Here is a 16,093-nt window from a genome sequence, read left to right on the forward strand (position 1 = left end):
AAAATATACCTTGTATATAGATCATAAAGATTTTTGAGATACGGTTCTGCATCTGATTTCCTACATTCTTCCAACTGATCTTTCACAAAACTCTAAAAAAGAAAGTCAACACTTCATTAAGTAAGTACTCATTTGTATAATTTCTCAATATATTTTTCTTCTAAAATGCTATGTAGTTTTGAACTACTGTAACTTAAAATTCAATCAAAAAGACAATCCACAGAAAACAGAAAACAATCATTGAAGTTAAGAAATCAATTTTAAAATTGTACTTTTTCTCAAACCTACATAAGATCTGTCAGTCTTGGGCATAAATATTTAGGATTTGAAATAAATACCTTTTCTTTGGAAGCATCCTTAGAATCAGTTCTTTAAAACAGCATTATCTAAAAAATGGTTAGGTAACACTAGTGTCCTGTGAGACTCTAACAGACATTGCTCTAAATTAGGGTTCCCTGGTCAGTAAAGGTGAGAAATGCTGTTATACTCCCAATTACAGAGACTCATAACATATTGGCACACTTTAAAAACTATCAAAAGTCCTAAATTCTATTTAAAACACTTAGTGATGCTCAACTATAATTTAGAAAATGTCTAGAAGTACATGTCTAAGAAGTTTAGGAGTCAAGGTTATAAATTTAATTCCTATCTTTTACTTTTTCATGCTAGTATGTCATAAAAAACTCTACAAGACTCCATTTGTAATTTTTGTTGTTTCAAGAATATCTTTTTTATTCAGGACAAGAACTTAGAAGAAAAAAATTCTGAAGCTACCTAATCACAATATTGCATTACTACTACTACTGCTATAACAAATTTTTTAAGCATATGTTCTGAATAATCTTTTTTTTTGGTACCGGGAATCAAATTCACGACTGCGCGTTTGTAAGGCAGACACTTATGCCTCTGAGCTAAATCCACAGCCCAACCATTTTTTTAAAAGCCTGAAAATTGATGTTTTTTTCTCCTTAATCAGATTATCAAATTTTTTAAACTTTAAAACATTAAGAAGGGGGCTGGGGATTTAGCGCCTGCCTTGCAAGTGTGTGGTCATGAGTTCGATCCCCGGTATTGATAAAAAAGAAAAAGACAAAAAATTAAAAAGAAATCCACATTACCTTAGAAACTATTTAACTTGTCACTGTTAAAATTACCTGTAGTTTAGGGGCTGGGGATTTAGCTCAGCGGCATAAGCGCCTGCCTTGCAAGCAGGCAGTCATGAGTTCGATCCCTGGTACCGATAAAAAGGAAAAAGACAAAAAAAAAAAAAAAAAAAAAAAAAATTACCTGTAGTTTGATTTCAAATACATTTTGAATCAGTTTAGCCAGCACAGTTTCTGGATTACTAAAGATATCTCCAACTTGCTTATTCACACGTAGACAGAGTATTGCTGCATCTTCAAATATATCATTTCTCAAGTAAGCACCCTAAACATCAGAGGCATTTTACATAGTGAATATACAATTTTTAAATGTGGTTTAAAATGCTATGTAGCATAAAAACTCAATAAAATATACAGGTATGTTACCTCCTGGCACTGCTTTATATAAACATCAACACAATGAGAATAACCCTAAAAAGAACAAACACACTGTTAACTATGGTTTTCAGTTCAATTAAAATATAATCACAATAAAACTGTTACATGCAATGAGGCTGTTATCTTATCCCAGTTAATGACCAATAGTTACTGGAATGAAATATAGTTGTACAGATTCAGTTAACATAAGTGTCTTCTCTCATTTTCAATGACAAAATTGATCAGTTGGTGTATACACTTGTTAGAATTTAGATGAAAGAATGCTGAAGTATACCAGTTCTTTGTAGTCATGCCTGCCTTAAAATCATCTAACGATATGTTTCAACTCCAAAACACACGTGTACAGACAGGCAAACACACACACACATACAGTTTCATCTTGAAGGTTATATATATTCTTTCTTATTTTTTCTCTTGGATTCGAAGCATTAAGGATTAGGGCAGAGCTCTGTTTAACAGGCAATATGGGGATTTATTTTAAACTGAATTCATTTCAATAAAATGGTTTAAGACAAAGTAACTTGTCATGTTAAGCTCAATATAATGACACCACTATCTCAAATGCCATTAGTATTCATTTAGATGTTACCAAAATGAAAAGTCCAGTAAATAACTTTCATTTCTTAATCTGATGATTAAATATGATGACCTAAAGGAAGAATTCTTTTTTTGTCATTTATTTAGATTTCTTTTGTTTTGTTTTTGAGACAGGGTCTCACTATGTAGCCCAGGTTGGGTGAACTTTAAATCCTTCTGCCTCAGCTTCTGAATATAGGATTGTATACACATGCACCACCACACCCAGCTCAAGTACTATTTTTTAGAATTTTTCAAAAAGATATGTCTTGTATTTCTTCGCATTAACCACCTGAGACACTCTGGATTTTTTTTTAATAATCACAATCATATATTCTTTGATGCCTACATTTCACCAGATATTTATGGTCAATTTTCTTGCTTTCTGACATATTTCATAAAAAAGCAAGAAGGCAGATGATAATTTTAACAAACTACATGAAAATTCCTTAATATTAATACACCTGAACATAAAATCTTTACTAAAATATTATATACCTAAGATTTAACATCATTTACAGAGATACATAAAATATATGTACATTCAAAATCATTTAAAATAAAGAAAATTATTGCTGATACAGTTATACAATTAAGAGGTAAAAATCAGAGACCATGACATAAAACTTACAGAATTTCCACTACCCTGAACACTGGTCTTTAAATTTTTACTATTTACCTTAAAGTGAAGTAGTACTGCTGCTACTTCCCTCATTCTGGAGATTTCACCTCTTCTCTGAGCACTAGTAAACTCCTGAATCAGCTGGCATTCTAAATCATGATATTTACCTAAAAATAAAAAAGAGCCATCTACCTATATCAAGACATTTAAAGTATCTAAGTTGCTAACAAATATCTAAATTATTTACAAGTATAATAATTATGAGTATGCCTTTTATTGGAATAACCACAAAGAGAGATTATAGACAATGGATCTAACTCCCATACTACAGAGTTATATGTAATCTATATTTCAAGGCACAAAAACTTTCAAATTGATAGATCAGCAGGGCTCCCTAATGTCTAAGCACCATTTACTGCTATTACTTAAACTAGCATTTGACTATATACTAAAAATAAAATAAAATAAAATAAAAGGAAAGGAAAAACTTCTAGAAGCCAGTCCATTATAGTAACAGTAAAAAAATATTAAATATAATCCTGTAAAAGGGTAAGGACTATGAAATTCTTTATTAGAGTTTAGGTGTTTCTACCATGAACAACAGTGGATAACATACCAAATTTCATCTTAAGATAATATGTGGTACTTGACATAGCATTCTTAAGGGTATTACGATTCCTAATGAACATTTAAACTTCAGATTAATCTAGGGTGATCAAAAATACTACCAGTAAGTCCAGTTATCTATGTAATCTTATTCTAAGAGTTCTGGAAGTACAATGGTTCTTTGAACTTTCTCTAAAATAGTCTAGCAAACAATGACCCAGGATACTACGGATGGACTATACAAATACAAAGCTTTCTCCAGAAACTTAGAATGATCTAGCTTCCAATACAAACCAAATTAATCACTTAAGGAGTAAAATAGGCATTAAAATGCTCAGACTGTCTTAGTTTTTTTGTGGTTTGTTTTGTTTTGTTTTTTTGGTACCGGGGATGAAACTCAAGACCTCGCGCTTGCCAGGCAGGTACTTACACCACTAAGCTAAATCCCTGGCCCTGTCTTGGTTTTAAAAAATAAAAAAGACAAAAAGAAATACTTGCAGATATTAAACAATACTTGCATATATTAAACAATCTCAAAAATACATTATTAAGTTAAAAAAACAAAGTCTAAAGCTTTTTGCTACCAATTATTTTATCACAAATGAAGACATATACACATAGATAAATGCATATACCTGTGTATGTATTTTATGTTAGTATACCCACAAGATATTCTCTAAGAGTACTCTACAAACTGGTAATGCTTATTTTCAGGGAAAATAAACTCCATGACAGTATGAGAGGATCGCACTGTTCTCACCTTCCCTATTTCTGTTATTCATGTTTTGCTTTTCTTTTTTTTTTAACATTAGTAATTGTTTTTACTTGCTCAAAAGAAGTCAAATAAGTTGACTCCACTTACTTGCAATCTTGGATTTTACTTCTGAAAATCTGGAAAATACAAATGAATGATGAGGTTCATTAGTTGTGACAAACATACTATGGTACAATATCACCAAAAAGAAACCTGGGGACAAAGGTATACTAGAACTCTCTATATTATCTTTGCAGCTTTTTTATAAATTAAAACTACTATAAAATGAAAAGATTATCCTCAAAAAAGATGAAGCCAGAGAAAAGAGTACAGACATGAAGCATGACGGGCAATGAAATTTTATTTAGGCAATTTAGGTGAGATAGATGGTTCTCATTTAGAAAAATCAATTCCCTTGTTTAAGAAGGAAGAGTATGAGGCATTAGCAACCAGTCCTGAAACTGAGTTACTGTGCCTACTCATATTTACTTCCATGTTAAATTCACTTGATTATTATGATTAATAATCATAATAGTCTGCCCCACACTGGGATTTTTGAAAATAAAATTTGACAAAGCTTTTGTAAATGGAAAGGAGAGGAGAAATTGAAAGGAAGGCGGGGAAATAGGGGAAAAAAAAGATAGTTATATCACATACAAATTCTCTATGATGAATGCGATCATTATGTATATCTAAAGTGTACCAATTCTAGACCGGGGGTTTAGCTCAGTGGCACAGTGCCTGCGTGGGAAGCGTGAGTTTCATGAGTTTGATCCCTGGTACCAAAAATAAAACAAAATATGCCAATAAAACTGGATTGGAAAAATAAAGAAGAAAAAAAAATAAAGCTTGAAATTATTTAAAAGAAAAACAACAGCTGGGCCTGGTGGTATATACTTGTAAACCCAATACTCTAGGAAACGGAGGCAGGAGGATTCTAAGTATGAACCCAGCTAGGGCAAGATCCTTTATCAAAATATAAAATAAAAATGGGCTGGATATGTAGCCAAGTGCAAAGGCCATATGTTCAAATCCCAGTAGTGCCACCAAAAAAATTTACTTTTTTAAAAAAGAAAAATGAAAAAGCCATTAAAAGACTCCAACAATGTACTTAAGAGGACAATCATCCATCTTCAGCAATTTAAAAACTAAAATACCACATAATAGATTCATCAAATCCTAAATATAAAGTAGTAGCATACAACATGGAAAACTGATGTTGAAAGATCCCGTGCAATCATTTGAAGAAAAAGAATAGAGCAAAAGAGATGCCAAAAACAGATAAAGAAGAAAATAAAAAATTAGAAAGTCATAAAAAATGGTATGTCAAAGTCATGATAAGTCACAGCATATATGTAAGGTCAGCCTGATCTGGGTAAAAATTTTAAATTTGATTAAGGTATATAGTCAACTCAAAAGCTTGCTAACGAGGCTGAAATAAAACTGTAAGAGCTTAGTGTAGCTCAGGCAACAGGCCTGCCAAGCATGAGGCCAAGGGTTCAATTCCCAGCATTATAAAAATAAAAAACAAAAAAACAAAGCATAAAACTTTTTAAGTAGGAACTTGAGGGATGAAGAAGATAAGCATATGCATACATATTCTGGACAGAAATAATAGAATGGAAGGGATGGAGCTGTAACTAACTTTATCATGCACCTATACTGAGGCTAGACATGTTATCTACTTATATGATTCAACTCTGAAACAAGCTAGTTTGGTGGGTAACTTTAAAAATTTTATTGTTATCTTTTAGGATAATACAGAGAGTAAAGCATAACTTGGGGAGGGATATATTATACATTTTGATCATGCTGTAAGTATAGTAATATATCCATGGTCTATCTGTATCTGAAGGCCTTTGAGTATGAACAAAAGAGCAGCAGATATATTATTTGATACAGAAAGTCATATTTGTTTCTGATAGTCACACAGAAAAACAACTTTCACTACTATTTTATTACAGTCTGACATTTTGCATACTAGAGAAAACCATGAAATGATTTTTTTTCTCAGTGGATAGGATGAGCGCTAACTTAATAATAGCCCTGAATCTATTTACTACAGGGAGTTCTTGACCTAAAGCCCCTGGGGTTTTATAGATAGGGTAAAGGCTAAAACTCCACGAAATAATATATAAAAATCTGTGTATATTAATTTCTTTAAGAATCTTTGCAACTTTCATTACTAGCCTATTATAGGTACCTTAAAACTCTCAGATCATTAGAACCTCTAACTAAAAATACATAAAAACAGCTCTGTAGCCATTATGCTTAAACTGTTTCTTGCCACTCTGCTTCTCAAAATCCAAAACAGAAAAATTCAGTATTTTACTTCTGTCAATTTGGAAAAATCTCATCAAAAAATTTTTCAGAAGACAAACAAGGATTAAAATTTCAGGATGCACTGTTATGTTTACATATTAATAATAGGCTATTTTTTTAATAAACTACACTATAATGTATCTTATACAAAAAAAGCACTCAAATTTTAGTTGACTTAATGGGCAAAGAAAAATAAAGAGAAAATGTGCAATTTTATTCTATAAATATTCCCAAATTAACTCGTGAAAAATAAACTTGCCTATCAAAAGGTAATTCCTGGGCAATTAGGTGCAACTTCTGAATGATGTCTGCTGCCTCCTTTATCTATTAAAAAATAGATAAAAGCAATAATTAAAAAACTCTTACACATGCACATTTGAAAATACATACAGCCTCTCCCACAAACAATTTTCTTTAAAAACCTGGAATAAAACCTTGTGAGCGAGAAAAATATTTGGGCATTACTATTGTGAGTCAAAACCCAAATATTTGTCTTTCTAGTATGAAAGCTTTTATGATTTTTTTGATGCTACAATTCCATCCCAAAGAAATCTGGAATTCAAGTTTACTCTGGAGAAATTAAAATTATTCGCTGAAAGCAAGTAAAAATTCCTTCTGAGTTCATGAACGACAAAAGGATAAGATTTATGAAGATGACTCAGAACACATTGTGGCATATAAGTGCTTTAAGCTAATGAGTAATGTAACAAAATGCCTGTCATTTAATAACCATGTAAATTTATAAAACCTGTTCTAAAGGCAAAGCTAAAATTTAACGTGAAATCTGAGTGAAATATAATATAGAAATGTGTATACTTTTTCAAGTTGCAGGAAAAAAGACTTAGGTAACAAGTCTAAAATTTTTTAAAAGAAGATATTTGTGTTTACCCAATAGAGTAAAGGAGTTATGTAATGTTCACTTTTTCTTTAAATTTCAATGTTGTACTAAACATTTAATGTGATGCAATTTTAATGGCTGCTTTTATAATGACTCACATCAAAAATAATAACTTACATCAAAAAAGAAAATTTTATAAACACAAAGAGCTGAGAGTGTACTTTAAATTATTTTAATTATTCATATGTGTGCTTGCAAGCACTTGTGGGTTACACAAGGACCTGTTGCTACTTCTAACTCGAAACAATAGCAAACATAGCATATTTTTACTTCAATTATCTCTTTCTTATTCAGTAGGCCACTATCACTCTCAGTTGCCAAGCAGTTCCTCTATCTGTATGTGAGCACACATATTTCATCACAGTATAATTCATAGACTATTTAGTTTTACAGACAAATTCCACCATTCTCTGTATCAACTCTGCCTTCACAAAGAACATATCTGGCAAACAGCTGGCTCTATGTTTTCATTAGTTCACTCTTTTAAGAGATAGAAATTTGCTATTTGCCAACTTTGCTTAATGTAGTAAGTAATATAGCAGTAAATAATGCTTTATTGAATTCTCAAAGCTAATTATTTTGTAAAAAGTTTTTAAACTACAAAGTTACATTAAATATATCACAACAATAAATACAAAAAGTGCCCAAATCACAATCTAACAATGTTTATATCTGTTCTTAGGCTGAGTTGTGAAACCACCTAAATAGTTTCAAAAGATACACAGTCAACAAGCATTACCTCTAAGAACAAGCTACCATTCTAAACAGAAAACAGCAACACACAGGCAAGAACAGAAATAAATGTAAAAAAAGTTTTCTTCAAGAAAAAACATTCTGAGAATTAATGATTAAAAAAAAAAAAAAAAAAAAAAAACTAGGGGCAAGGAAGAAAAGGAGTATGATGTGCTTGTACCTTATCTAATGTTAACTCATCCCACAGCCATATATCTCCCTTAACTACACAAATGATTCTTCTTTTCTTTCCACTGGGGTGGCAGCCAGCCCAGAATTCAGAAAATGAGACAGCCAGAAGTTTATCTGGTAATTAGCAACTTAATACCATATTAAAAGTTCTTAATTACAATTAATTGTGATAGTACTAGGACAAAAATGATGATTCTTGATTAGCAATCCCTAATCCAAAACTTGTATAGAGAAAAGAGAAAACAAAGGAAACTGAGAAAGGAAGAATAAAGTATAAGAAAGTAAGGAAGAAAGGCAATAAGAGAAAAAGGGATTCAAAAATAGCATGACATAAAGAAGGAAAAGAGAAATTAAATATGTGGGTCTGTAGTTACCCCTCCAAAATTACAGACAGCAGAGTAACCAAGTGAATAAACCTGCAAAAATATACATTGTTTTCTTTTACTTAAAACCTACACATTAAAGAAATAGCAGTAACACAAAAAACTACATAATTACCTGATAATTAAAAAAGTTTAATCTATGAACATGTAAATAATATGAATCATACAGGAAATAAGTATTTTAGTCCATCTAAAAAATTATTTTTCTTTAAAATCTAAATCGCTACTCTAAGTTGGAATCAAATAAACAGGTTAAGTCACATTGGTAAGATAACTGCATTTACTTTATAATAGCATAAATACAGTATACAATCCAACAGATACAATCTGAAACAATCCAAGTATCAGGTTTTTTATAGGTAAGGTCTTCTTATGTTAAAATACTGTACCTCATAATATGATAAATGTATGTTTATATTTAGAAAACTTTTTAAAAATTCCATAAGCTATCCTTTAGCACAGTTCAGTGTTAAGCCCCTATATGTCTTACATATAAAGGCCACATAAATGTATGTTGAAAGCAAGTATTTTATAAATTCTTCTGTATCGCATTTTTCTCAATGTTAATTTTATCTGTTACTTTACACTGTAAATACAATTAAACTCAATTCTTGAAAATACTATCTTCTCTTTAAAGGAACTGTCTATACATATACACTATTTTTCAAAGCTCACTAGAAATTATAAATTCACTGACCCTAGAGATTAGCATTCACACACACACATACACAAATGCATTGCTTAATTCAAATTAAAATGAACTTCCCTAATATTTAGTTTTTATTGACATTCTATGGAGCAAATCTGGGATAATTTTGAAGACATCAGAGAACAAGTGGACAAATTTACAATAAGTATGAATATCTTTTTTTCATGCATTTTGATACACTTTCCCTTGGGAGAAGAAAAGCATCTAAATTATCAAGATGCAGAACAATCACTACCATGTAGCCTTAGACCACAGTTAAGTAAACAGTACTATGAAAGGGATTTGACATAAGCAATTCCTTGATTCAAATTGCTTAATTCTTTGTAAGAGATTTTTATTCAAGTAGTAAAAATCTAGAAGCACTGAATTCCTTTAGAGAAAGACATACTTCCACTTGTGAACAATTTAGGTCAAATCATTCTACTCACTACTCAATGTTTTATAATGACTAGAAATGCCATTAACTTAGAAGTCAATTATGACAAAGAAATACTTATCAATATAGTCAACCTCAGCATTTCTAAACCATATGTAACTTTATAAACAAAAATGCTAAGCAAACTAATTAATAATTTGATTATCAATATATCATCAGCAATCTATAAGCAGCTGTATTAAGTTATATTTTAAAATAACAATTTTTTATAAATTAACTACTCAGCTTTAAGTCTGCCTATAAAGTATTAACTGCAGCTCATAACTGTCATTGTTATTAATGTGGTAATTAGTTTTTAACCTCTGATGGTACTTACCTTTTCAGAATTTGTGAAAACTTCAGATTTCAATTCTCCATCTAGAAACTCATTAAAGTATTTCATCAATTTCTGAGCTTCCACTGCCCGTTGTCTAGGTGTGTTTACCCCTTCCAACTGGTCTCCAAGGTGACAAACTTTGGTAGCTACATAGCTAATGTGCTCATCTAATTCTTGGAAATGTTGAAAGGCAACCTAGAAAAAATGTGGACATGCATAAAATATAATTAAACAGGGAAGTTAACACACATCATAAATATATTAGCAAAATATAAGTCTATAGTTTTTGACTAGCATATGTAAGGTCCTATGTTTAATCTCCAGCACCACGAAAATCAAGCCAACTAAACCAAACTACCAATCTCATCAGTACTCTATTTTAATTAAAGATAGTTTAGAAATACATATGAGATCCACAAAAGTAATTCCAGCTTATTAAGATGATATGATCTGAAGATCTTTTAACCAAGTTGTAACCTTTTATACCTTTATTAAAACCACATTTATCATGAATATATGTTAATCAATATATAGTAAATGTTCTTATTATTCATTCTGTTTAACAAAAGTACCTGTTACACAATATTTGGTTGGCCAAGGTAGCATATGCGATAATCACACACTCGGGAGGCTGAGGCAGAAGGATTGGGAGTCAAGCTACACAATGAGTTTCAGAAACCACCCTGAACTATGCAGCAAAACACTATCAGAAAACTATATATATATATATATATATGTATATCACATTTATTTTAAATATTTAAAAATTACTAATATCATATATGGTAAAGTTGCTCTTTCTAGTTTTGAAAATCAGTAAGATTGCAGCAAGGATTCTAAGATAAAAGCATACTCCTTAGAATATTCTTCCCTTCTCCCTGGGTACACACAACTATCCTGTGGTTAGATAAGTATGGTGTTTCCGTTCTAACCTTCAACTGAAAAGAAAAAGCTACAAGCATTTATTGAAGAATTTCTCTGTGGTAGAAACTAGTACAAGTATATTACATGTATTACTTAATCCACAACCATTCAATTTACAGATGAAAATTTGAGATGAAGAGGTTCAACTACTTGAGTATATGCAGCTAATAAGTGGCAGAGCTGTATCTCAGACTCAGGCAGACTGCACCAGAGTATGTTCATGTGACTATAATACTATTTTTATTTGCAGAGGAAAGCTTCATTCAGAATATTTGAAAACTGTTACCTTAACTACTAAAAATACATTCCTTATGTGAAATTACTGATTTTCATAATGAAATTTTTTCTAACAGTCACATACATTTAAGGGAAGGAATCTAAATAAATTTTAGCAGAAATCAGTTTGCGGGGCCAACTCTATTCAGGACTCCTCCTAGAAATCCAAGAGCTCTTCTTATTTCCAGTAAAACTTTCCTAATTTCAAAGGGGGGGGGGGAATCAGTTTACTAACCATAGGCTGAAGAACAAATAGCCCCTAGGAGGCAGCAAAACTCAACAATGTTCTGTGAATGACACTTAGATGAGAGGGGGTGGCTAACCTTTTAGAGTTTTCAATAATACAAACATCCTGCCAAGAGAGTGCTGTAATTCACCACCAATGACTTAGAGTGATCACATTCCAGATTAGGTCAGCCTGCAAAAGTGTTTCCAGCAATTGCAAATTAATTCTAGGGTTTAAGAGTAACTACAAAGCTAGGGTCAGACTAGTGGTTTGGTTTTACTCCAAAATGGGCTGAGAAAGAGTTCTGTATCCACTCTCCTGACGTTATTCTTGAATTCTTACTGAGGCAAATACTTCACGACTTTTGTAAATTTCCAAGATCAGGTTTCTCCAAGGAAAAATTTGATCAAGGTCTGCTATTACTTTGTAGGATTAAAATAATGCAAATACCATCTGAACATCAAATCTAATAGAGCCTAAGAGCTCGTCTATTACAGACTATTCATAAAAGTTTACATTACTAGAAGAGAAACAAGGGCCATGCTAAACATGATACCATCTCATCTTGATAAGGCAGTTTTGTGATTGCCAAACCAATACTCAATAACAAGCCAATGCAAAGACAACAGGATAATAATTCATTTATTCCACGGGATCAAAAAAGTAGAGAAAAACCTCAATATTTACTGTAATTGGAACTGACTCTCTTAAAGAGCTTACAGCTGGAAAAAAGTAAAGAAAATGAATATAAACTATTCTCTGGTTAGGTAAATGTTTACCTGATTGCTTTTCTGAAGTTCTTGTACCTTCTTGGCAAATTCCTTGGCTTCCTTCTGACATTGTTGCTCTAATTTCTCTACTTTTCTTTGAATCCTTTCATCCATTAACTGGAGTTCTTGAATATGATTTATGAATTCTTCTAATAATCTTAATAGAAGAAAATTAGATTATATAGCAATCTAAAAGGTACTAACCAATTCACCAATAAGGAAGGCCTTAATAACAGTTCTTTGTGGTAGGGAAGAGCGTATAAATTTTCTCTACAGTATTTTGTTACAAATTTCCCAAGTCTTTCTGTAATGTCACAACTTATTCTTCACTTTGCCCAAGTCACACAGCTTTCAAAAAAGCCATTAAATGGATTTTTGGCCAGTATTTCTTGACTTCTCAATGGATCATTTCTGAGGTAAATGAAAAACTCACCCAGAATGCCCATTAAGCCGCCAGAACAGAAATGCATTTTATAGCTTTTTGAACAAGCAAGAAGATACATGTGCAATATAAAAAGAATATTGTGCATGTTAGTGATCACTGCTTATTCCTCCAATTTCTGGCTATTATATTTAGAAGTACACATTTAACATGTTTTTATTTCAAAAGTATAACTAACCCTTTCAAATTTGATTGGAGAAAATACTAAATTTCTATTCTCAATAAAATGCATACCAACTAAAGTGCTTCTCTAAAATAAATGGAATAGAAGAGAAAAAAAAATTTGGGTGCCCCAAACTTTGGGTGCCCCGCTCACCTTAGTTATATATATATATATATTTTTAACCAACTGTTAGTTAAAATCCCCTTACATGAATTTGGAAAGGAATCCCAATACTAGTGAGAGCTACAAAAACACAAATTTTTAGTATAATAGCTGGGGGTTTGAAAAACAACACATTTTTATTTTACCTTTTAGGATCAAAACCTTCAGGTCCACCTCTAGAACCTCCTCCTGGGGTTCTCCAAACAAGACGTTCAATATACTCATCTGCCACAAAAGGTTCCTAGTTTACAAAAACAAATGTGCCTTAACAAAGTTCCACAGAAGAAAACAATACAAATTACAAATATAAAACAGATTCTATTATGTTAATACTAAAAATGGAATTAAGTTACTAATTATTTGAATGTCTGGATTATTAAAATGTATAAGGTTTCTATCAGATTATAAACCCCATAAAATGCTTAATGAAAAACAGGAATTAAAATATCAGAACAGTATTTATGACTTGTTAGAAAAACCCAACAGAATAAAAGCAAAAGACACAAACATGCAATTGATGAATACAAATGTCCCCCTGTAGAAATGTACAGCCTTGCTAGCTTTAATAAGTTCAATTATCACTTTTTTTAACCTCATAAACTGAGAAGTGTTTTTTAAATTATGCAATGCAGGAAAAGCTAAACTGAAATGTGCACTATCATTATTGTTAGAAATGTCAACAGGTAAAACCTTTTTGGAGGACAACTGGTCAGTATTCTGTAACATCAACCTTATTACAAATGCTTAGACTCTTTAACCCAGTAATTCTACTTTTTGCATTCTAAAGGAAAAGCACATATGAACACCAAAACTTTTGTACAGTTGCTATGGTTTACATCTAAAATATTTCCCAGAAGTCTTATATATTTGGGGGTGACTGGATCAGTGAGGCCCATACAGTACTTATCAGTGGGTTCACTGATGACTTCAGTAGCTGCATGTGCTGCCATGAGGTAGACTCAGGTAGGAGGTGGTCAATGGGAAGCATGACGTGGAAGGGTATCCTCTTATTCCAGCTCCTTCATGCTCTTTCTTCTCTGCCTGCCATAGGACTAGTAGGTATTTGCTGGGCTCTGCCACCACACCTTTTGGGCCTCGGAGCCTACTGAATTTGGACTGACCTCACTGGAAACTGTGAGCTACATAAACCTCTCTAGATTTCAGGTGTCAGGTCCTGTACTTTGTCCCAGTGACAAGAAAGGAACTAATCAAAAGTGTTCATTGTACATTATACGTAATACTGTACCATTATTTACTTATTCAACAAAACCATGATGAACAAATTATGGCAGACTATTACAGGATGAAAACTATATTCCTATTAGGAATTACAGGATGAAATTATGGCAACTATTACAGGTTGAAAACTATATTCCTATTAAAGTCATGTAAAATGACTTTAATGAAATGAGAAAAAAATGCTGACATACAATACCGCAATAAGGCAGGATATTAAATTGTCTCAGAAAAACATAGTAATTCTTTAAAAAGGATTTTCGAGTAGAAGGCCCAATCAAAAACAATAAAAAGCTGAATGTTTACTATTCATTGACAGCAAATATTTTGGGCTATTCCACACTAGTGCATACACTATCCATACCACCTCTTTCAGGCAAGCACCACAAAGTTCTTTGCTGCCAACATAGTATGTAAAAGACGGGAGCATTTCCTAGTGATTCCAATTTGAATTTTTGTATGTATAAAATTTTCCCATTTGTTAATTATACTTTAAAAATAATTTTTCATTGGTAAGCATGCACTGAACCAAAAATTTTCCAGTGCCAAATGTGTTAGGCTTTGGAATAAAAAGATGTATAAAACAGACTACACCCTCAAGAAACTCACAGACCAATAGGAAAAAGAAATACAAAGAATGTGATAATTACATAAAATTTAAAATGTGTGCAAAGTTCATTATCAACACTGAGCAACTGTTTATTAACAGGGCAGTTAAGGGTATCGAAATGAATTATTCATTAATTCAAATGTTGAATTAATGTTTACTGAGCACCTACTATATTCTGGACACCATAATGAGCGCTAACAATACAAAAGTACACTCAACAAGGTTACCTGCAAGGCCTCATGGAAATGGTCTTCCAAATAGGGTTATTAAATAAACAAGTATCACAGAAATAACTAATTAAAATGGTCATAAGTGTGATGGTAACAAAAGTTCTGGATGCTGTTAACAGAATGTAACAGAGAAAGAGGTGACTGGCACATGAGGAAGGATGGAAGACTGGCCAAGAAGGGTGGCATGACATGCAAAGTTTCTAAAGAAGTGATGTTTAAGCTGAGGTCTGAAGAAGAAAAATCAGTCAGACAAAAATGAAAGGATGCTTTCCTGACTGCTAAAGAACAGGAAGCCAGAGCTTAACCTGTTAGAGAAACTGAAAGATACAGAACTACATATGGAAATACAGAATCCAGAAAGGGACAGTGATTATGATTACAGATGATAATGCTGACCTCCTTATCATCATCACATCACAAACTGAAATAGCTCACCTGTCTGATGTGGTAAGGGTGGTAAGGAGAGGAGAAATATTAGAATAAGAATCATCAGATGGGAAAACCACGAGAAAAATAATGTTGATAACTAATTCACATGCATTTCCTCATTTGCTAGTTTCAGTAAGACAGAAGTTTCTACTTTATCCCCCACTTTATGATGTCACATATTTCCTAAGAAAACATAGATTATTGTAAACCTAAGATTTAAAACACTTTGTTCTACTACTGCTAAGTCACTCCACTACAAGTAGCTCTTTATGCTTAAAATTAGGTAAGGATAAATAATAAAGCTAAAAAAGTAAAACTGTCACATGAGGGCATATCATTGATTTACCCTGTTAAATTTTCTACCTATGTTAACAAATAGTAATTTATGGGAAATCAATCACACAAACCAGTACAGTAATTTTACCAGACAACTGATAAACAAGTTTAAACCACTTTATTAAAACCATATTGCCCTTATGATTATTAATATCACTCATCACTAGATGTGCAAGCATCAACCAGAAAAGACCATAAAACA

General features: G+C 32.0%; 1 protein-coding gene across 2 annotated transcripts in view; it reads right to left on the bottom strand.

Moving 5' to 3' along the window:
- The window catches only part of Exoc5 (exocyst complex component 5), a 67,536-nt gene that overhangs the window by 31,658 nt on the left and 19,785 nt on the right, over positions 1–16,093 (bottom strand). For both annotated transcript variants that reach the window (XM_063241541.1, XM_063241542.1), the window contains exons 2-10: positions 13,197–13,291; positions 12,293–12,440; positions 10,088–10,282; positions 6,681–6,745; positions 4,208–4,236; positions 2,797–2,906; positions 1,530–1,574; positions 1,288–1,428; positions 10–92 (exon numbers count right to left, since the gene is read on the bottom strand). In XM_063241541.1, the coding sequence (XP_063097611.1) occupies positions 10–92; positions 1,288–1,428; positions 1,530–1,574; positions 2,797–2,906; positions 4,208–4,236; positions 6,681–6,745; positions 10,088–10,282; positions 12,293–12,440; positions 13,197–13,291 (911 nt within the window). The remainder of the gene's footprint in view (positions 1–9; positions 93–1,287; positions 1,429–1,529; positions 1,575–2,796; positions 2,907–4,207; positions 4,237–6,680; positions 6,746–10,087; positions 10,283–12,292; positions 12,441–13,196; positions 13,292–16,093) is intronic.

Source organism: Cavia porcellus, unplaced genomic scaffold (assembly GCF_034190915.1).
Source record: "Cavia porcellus strain 051 isolate PalLab524CR breed Dunkin Hartley unplaced genomic scaffold, mCavPor4.1 scaffold_31, whole genome shotgun sequence".
Taxonomy (NCBI): domain Eukaryota; kingdom Metazoa; phylum Chordata; class Mammalia; order Rodentia; family Caviidae; genus Cavia; species Cavia porcellus.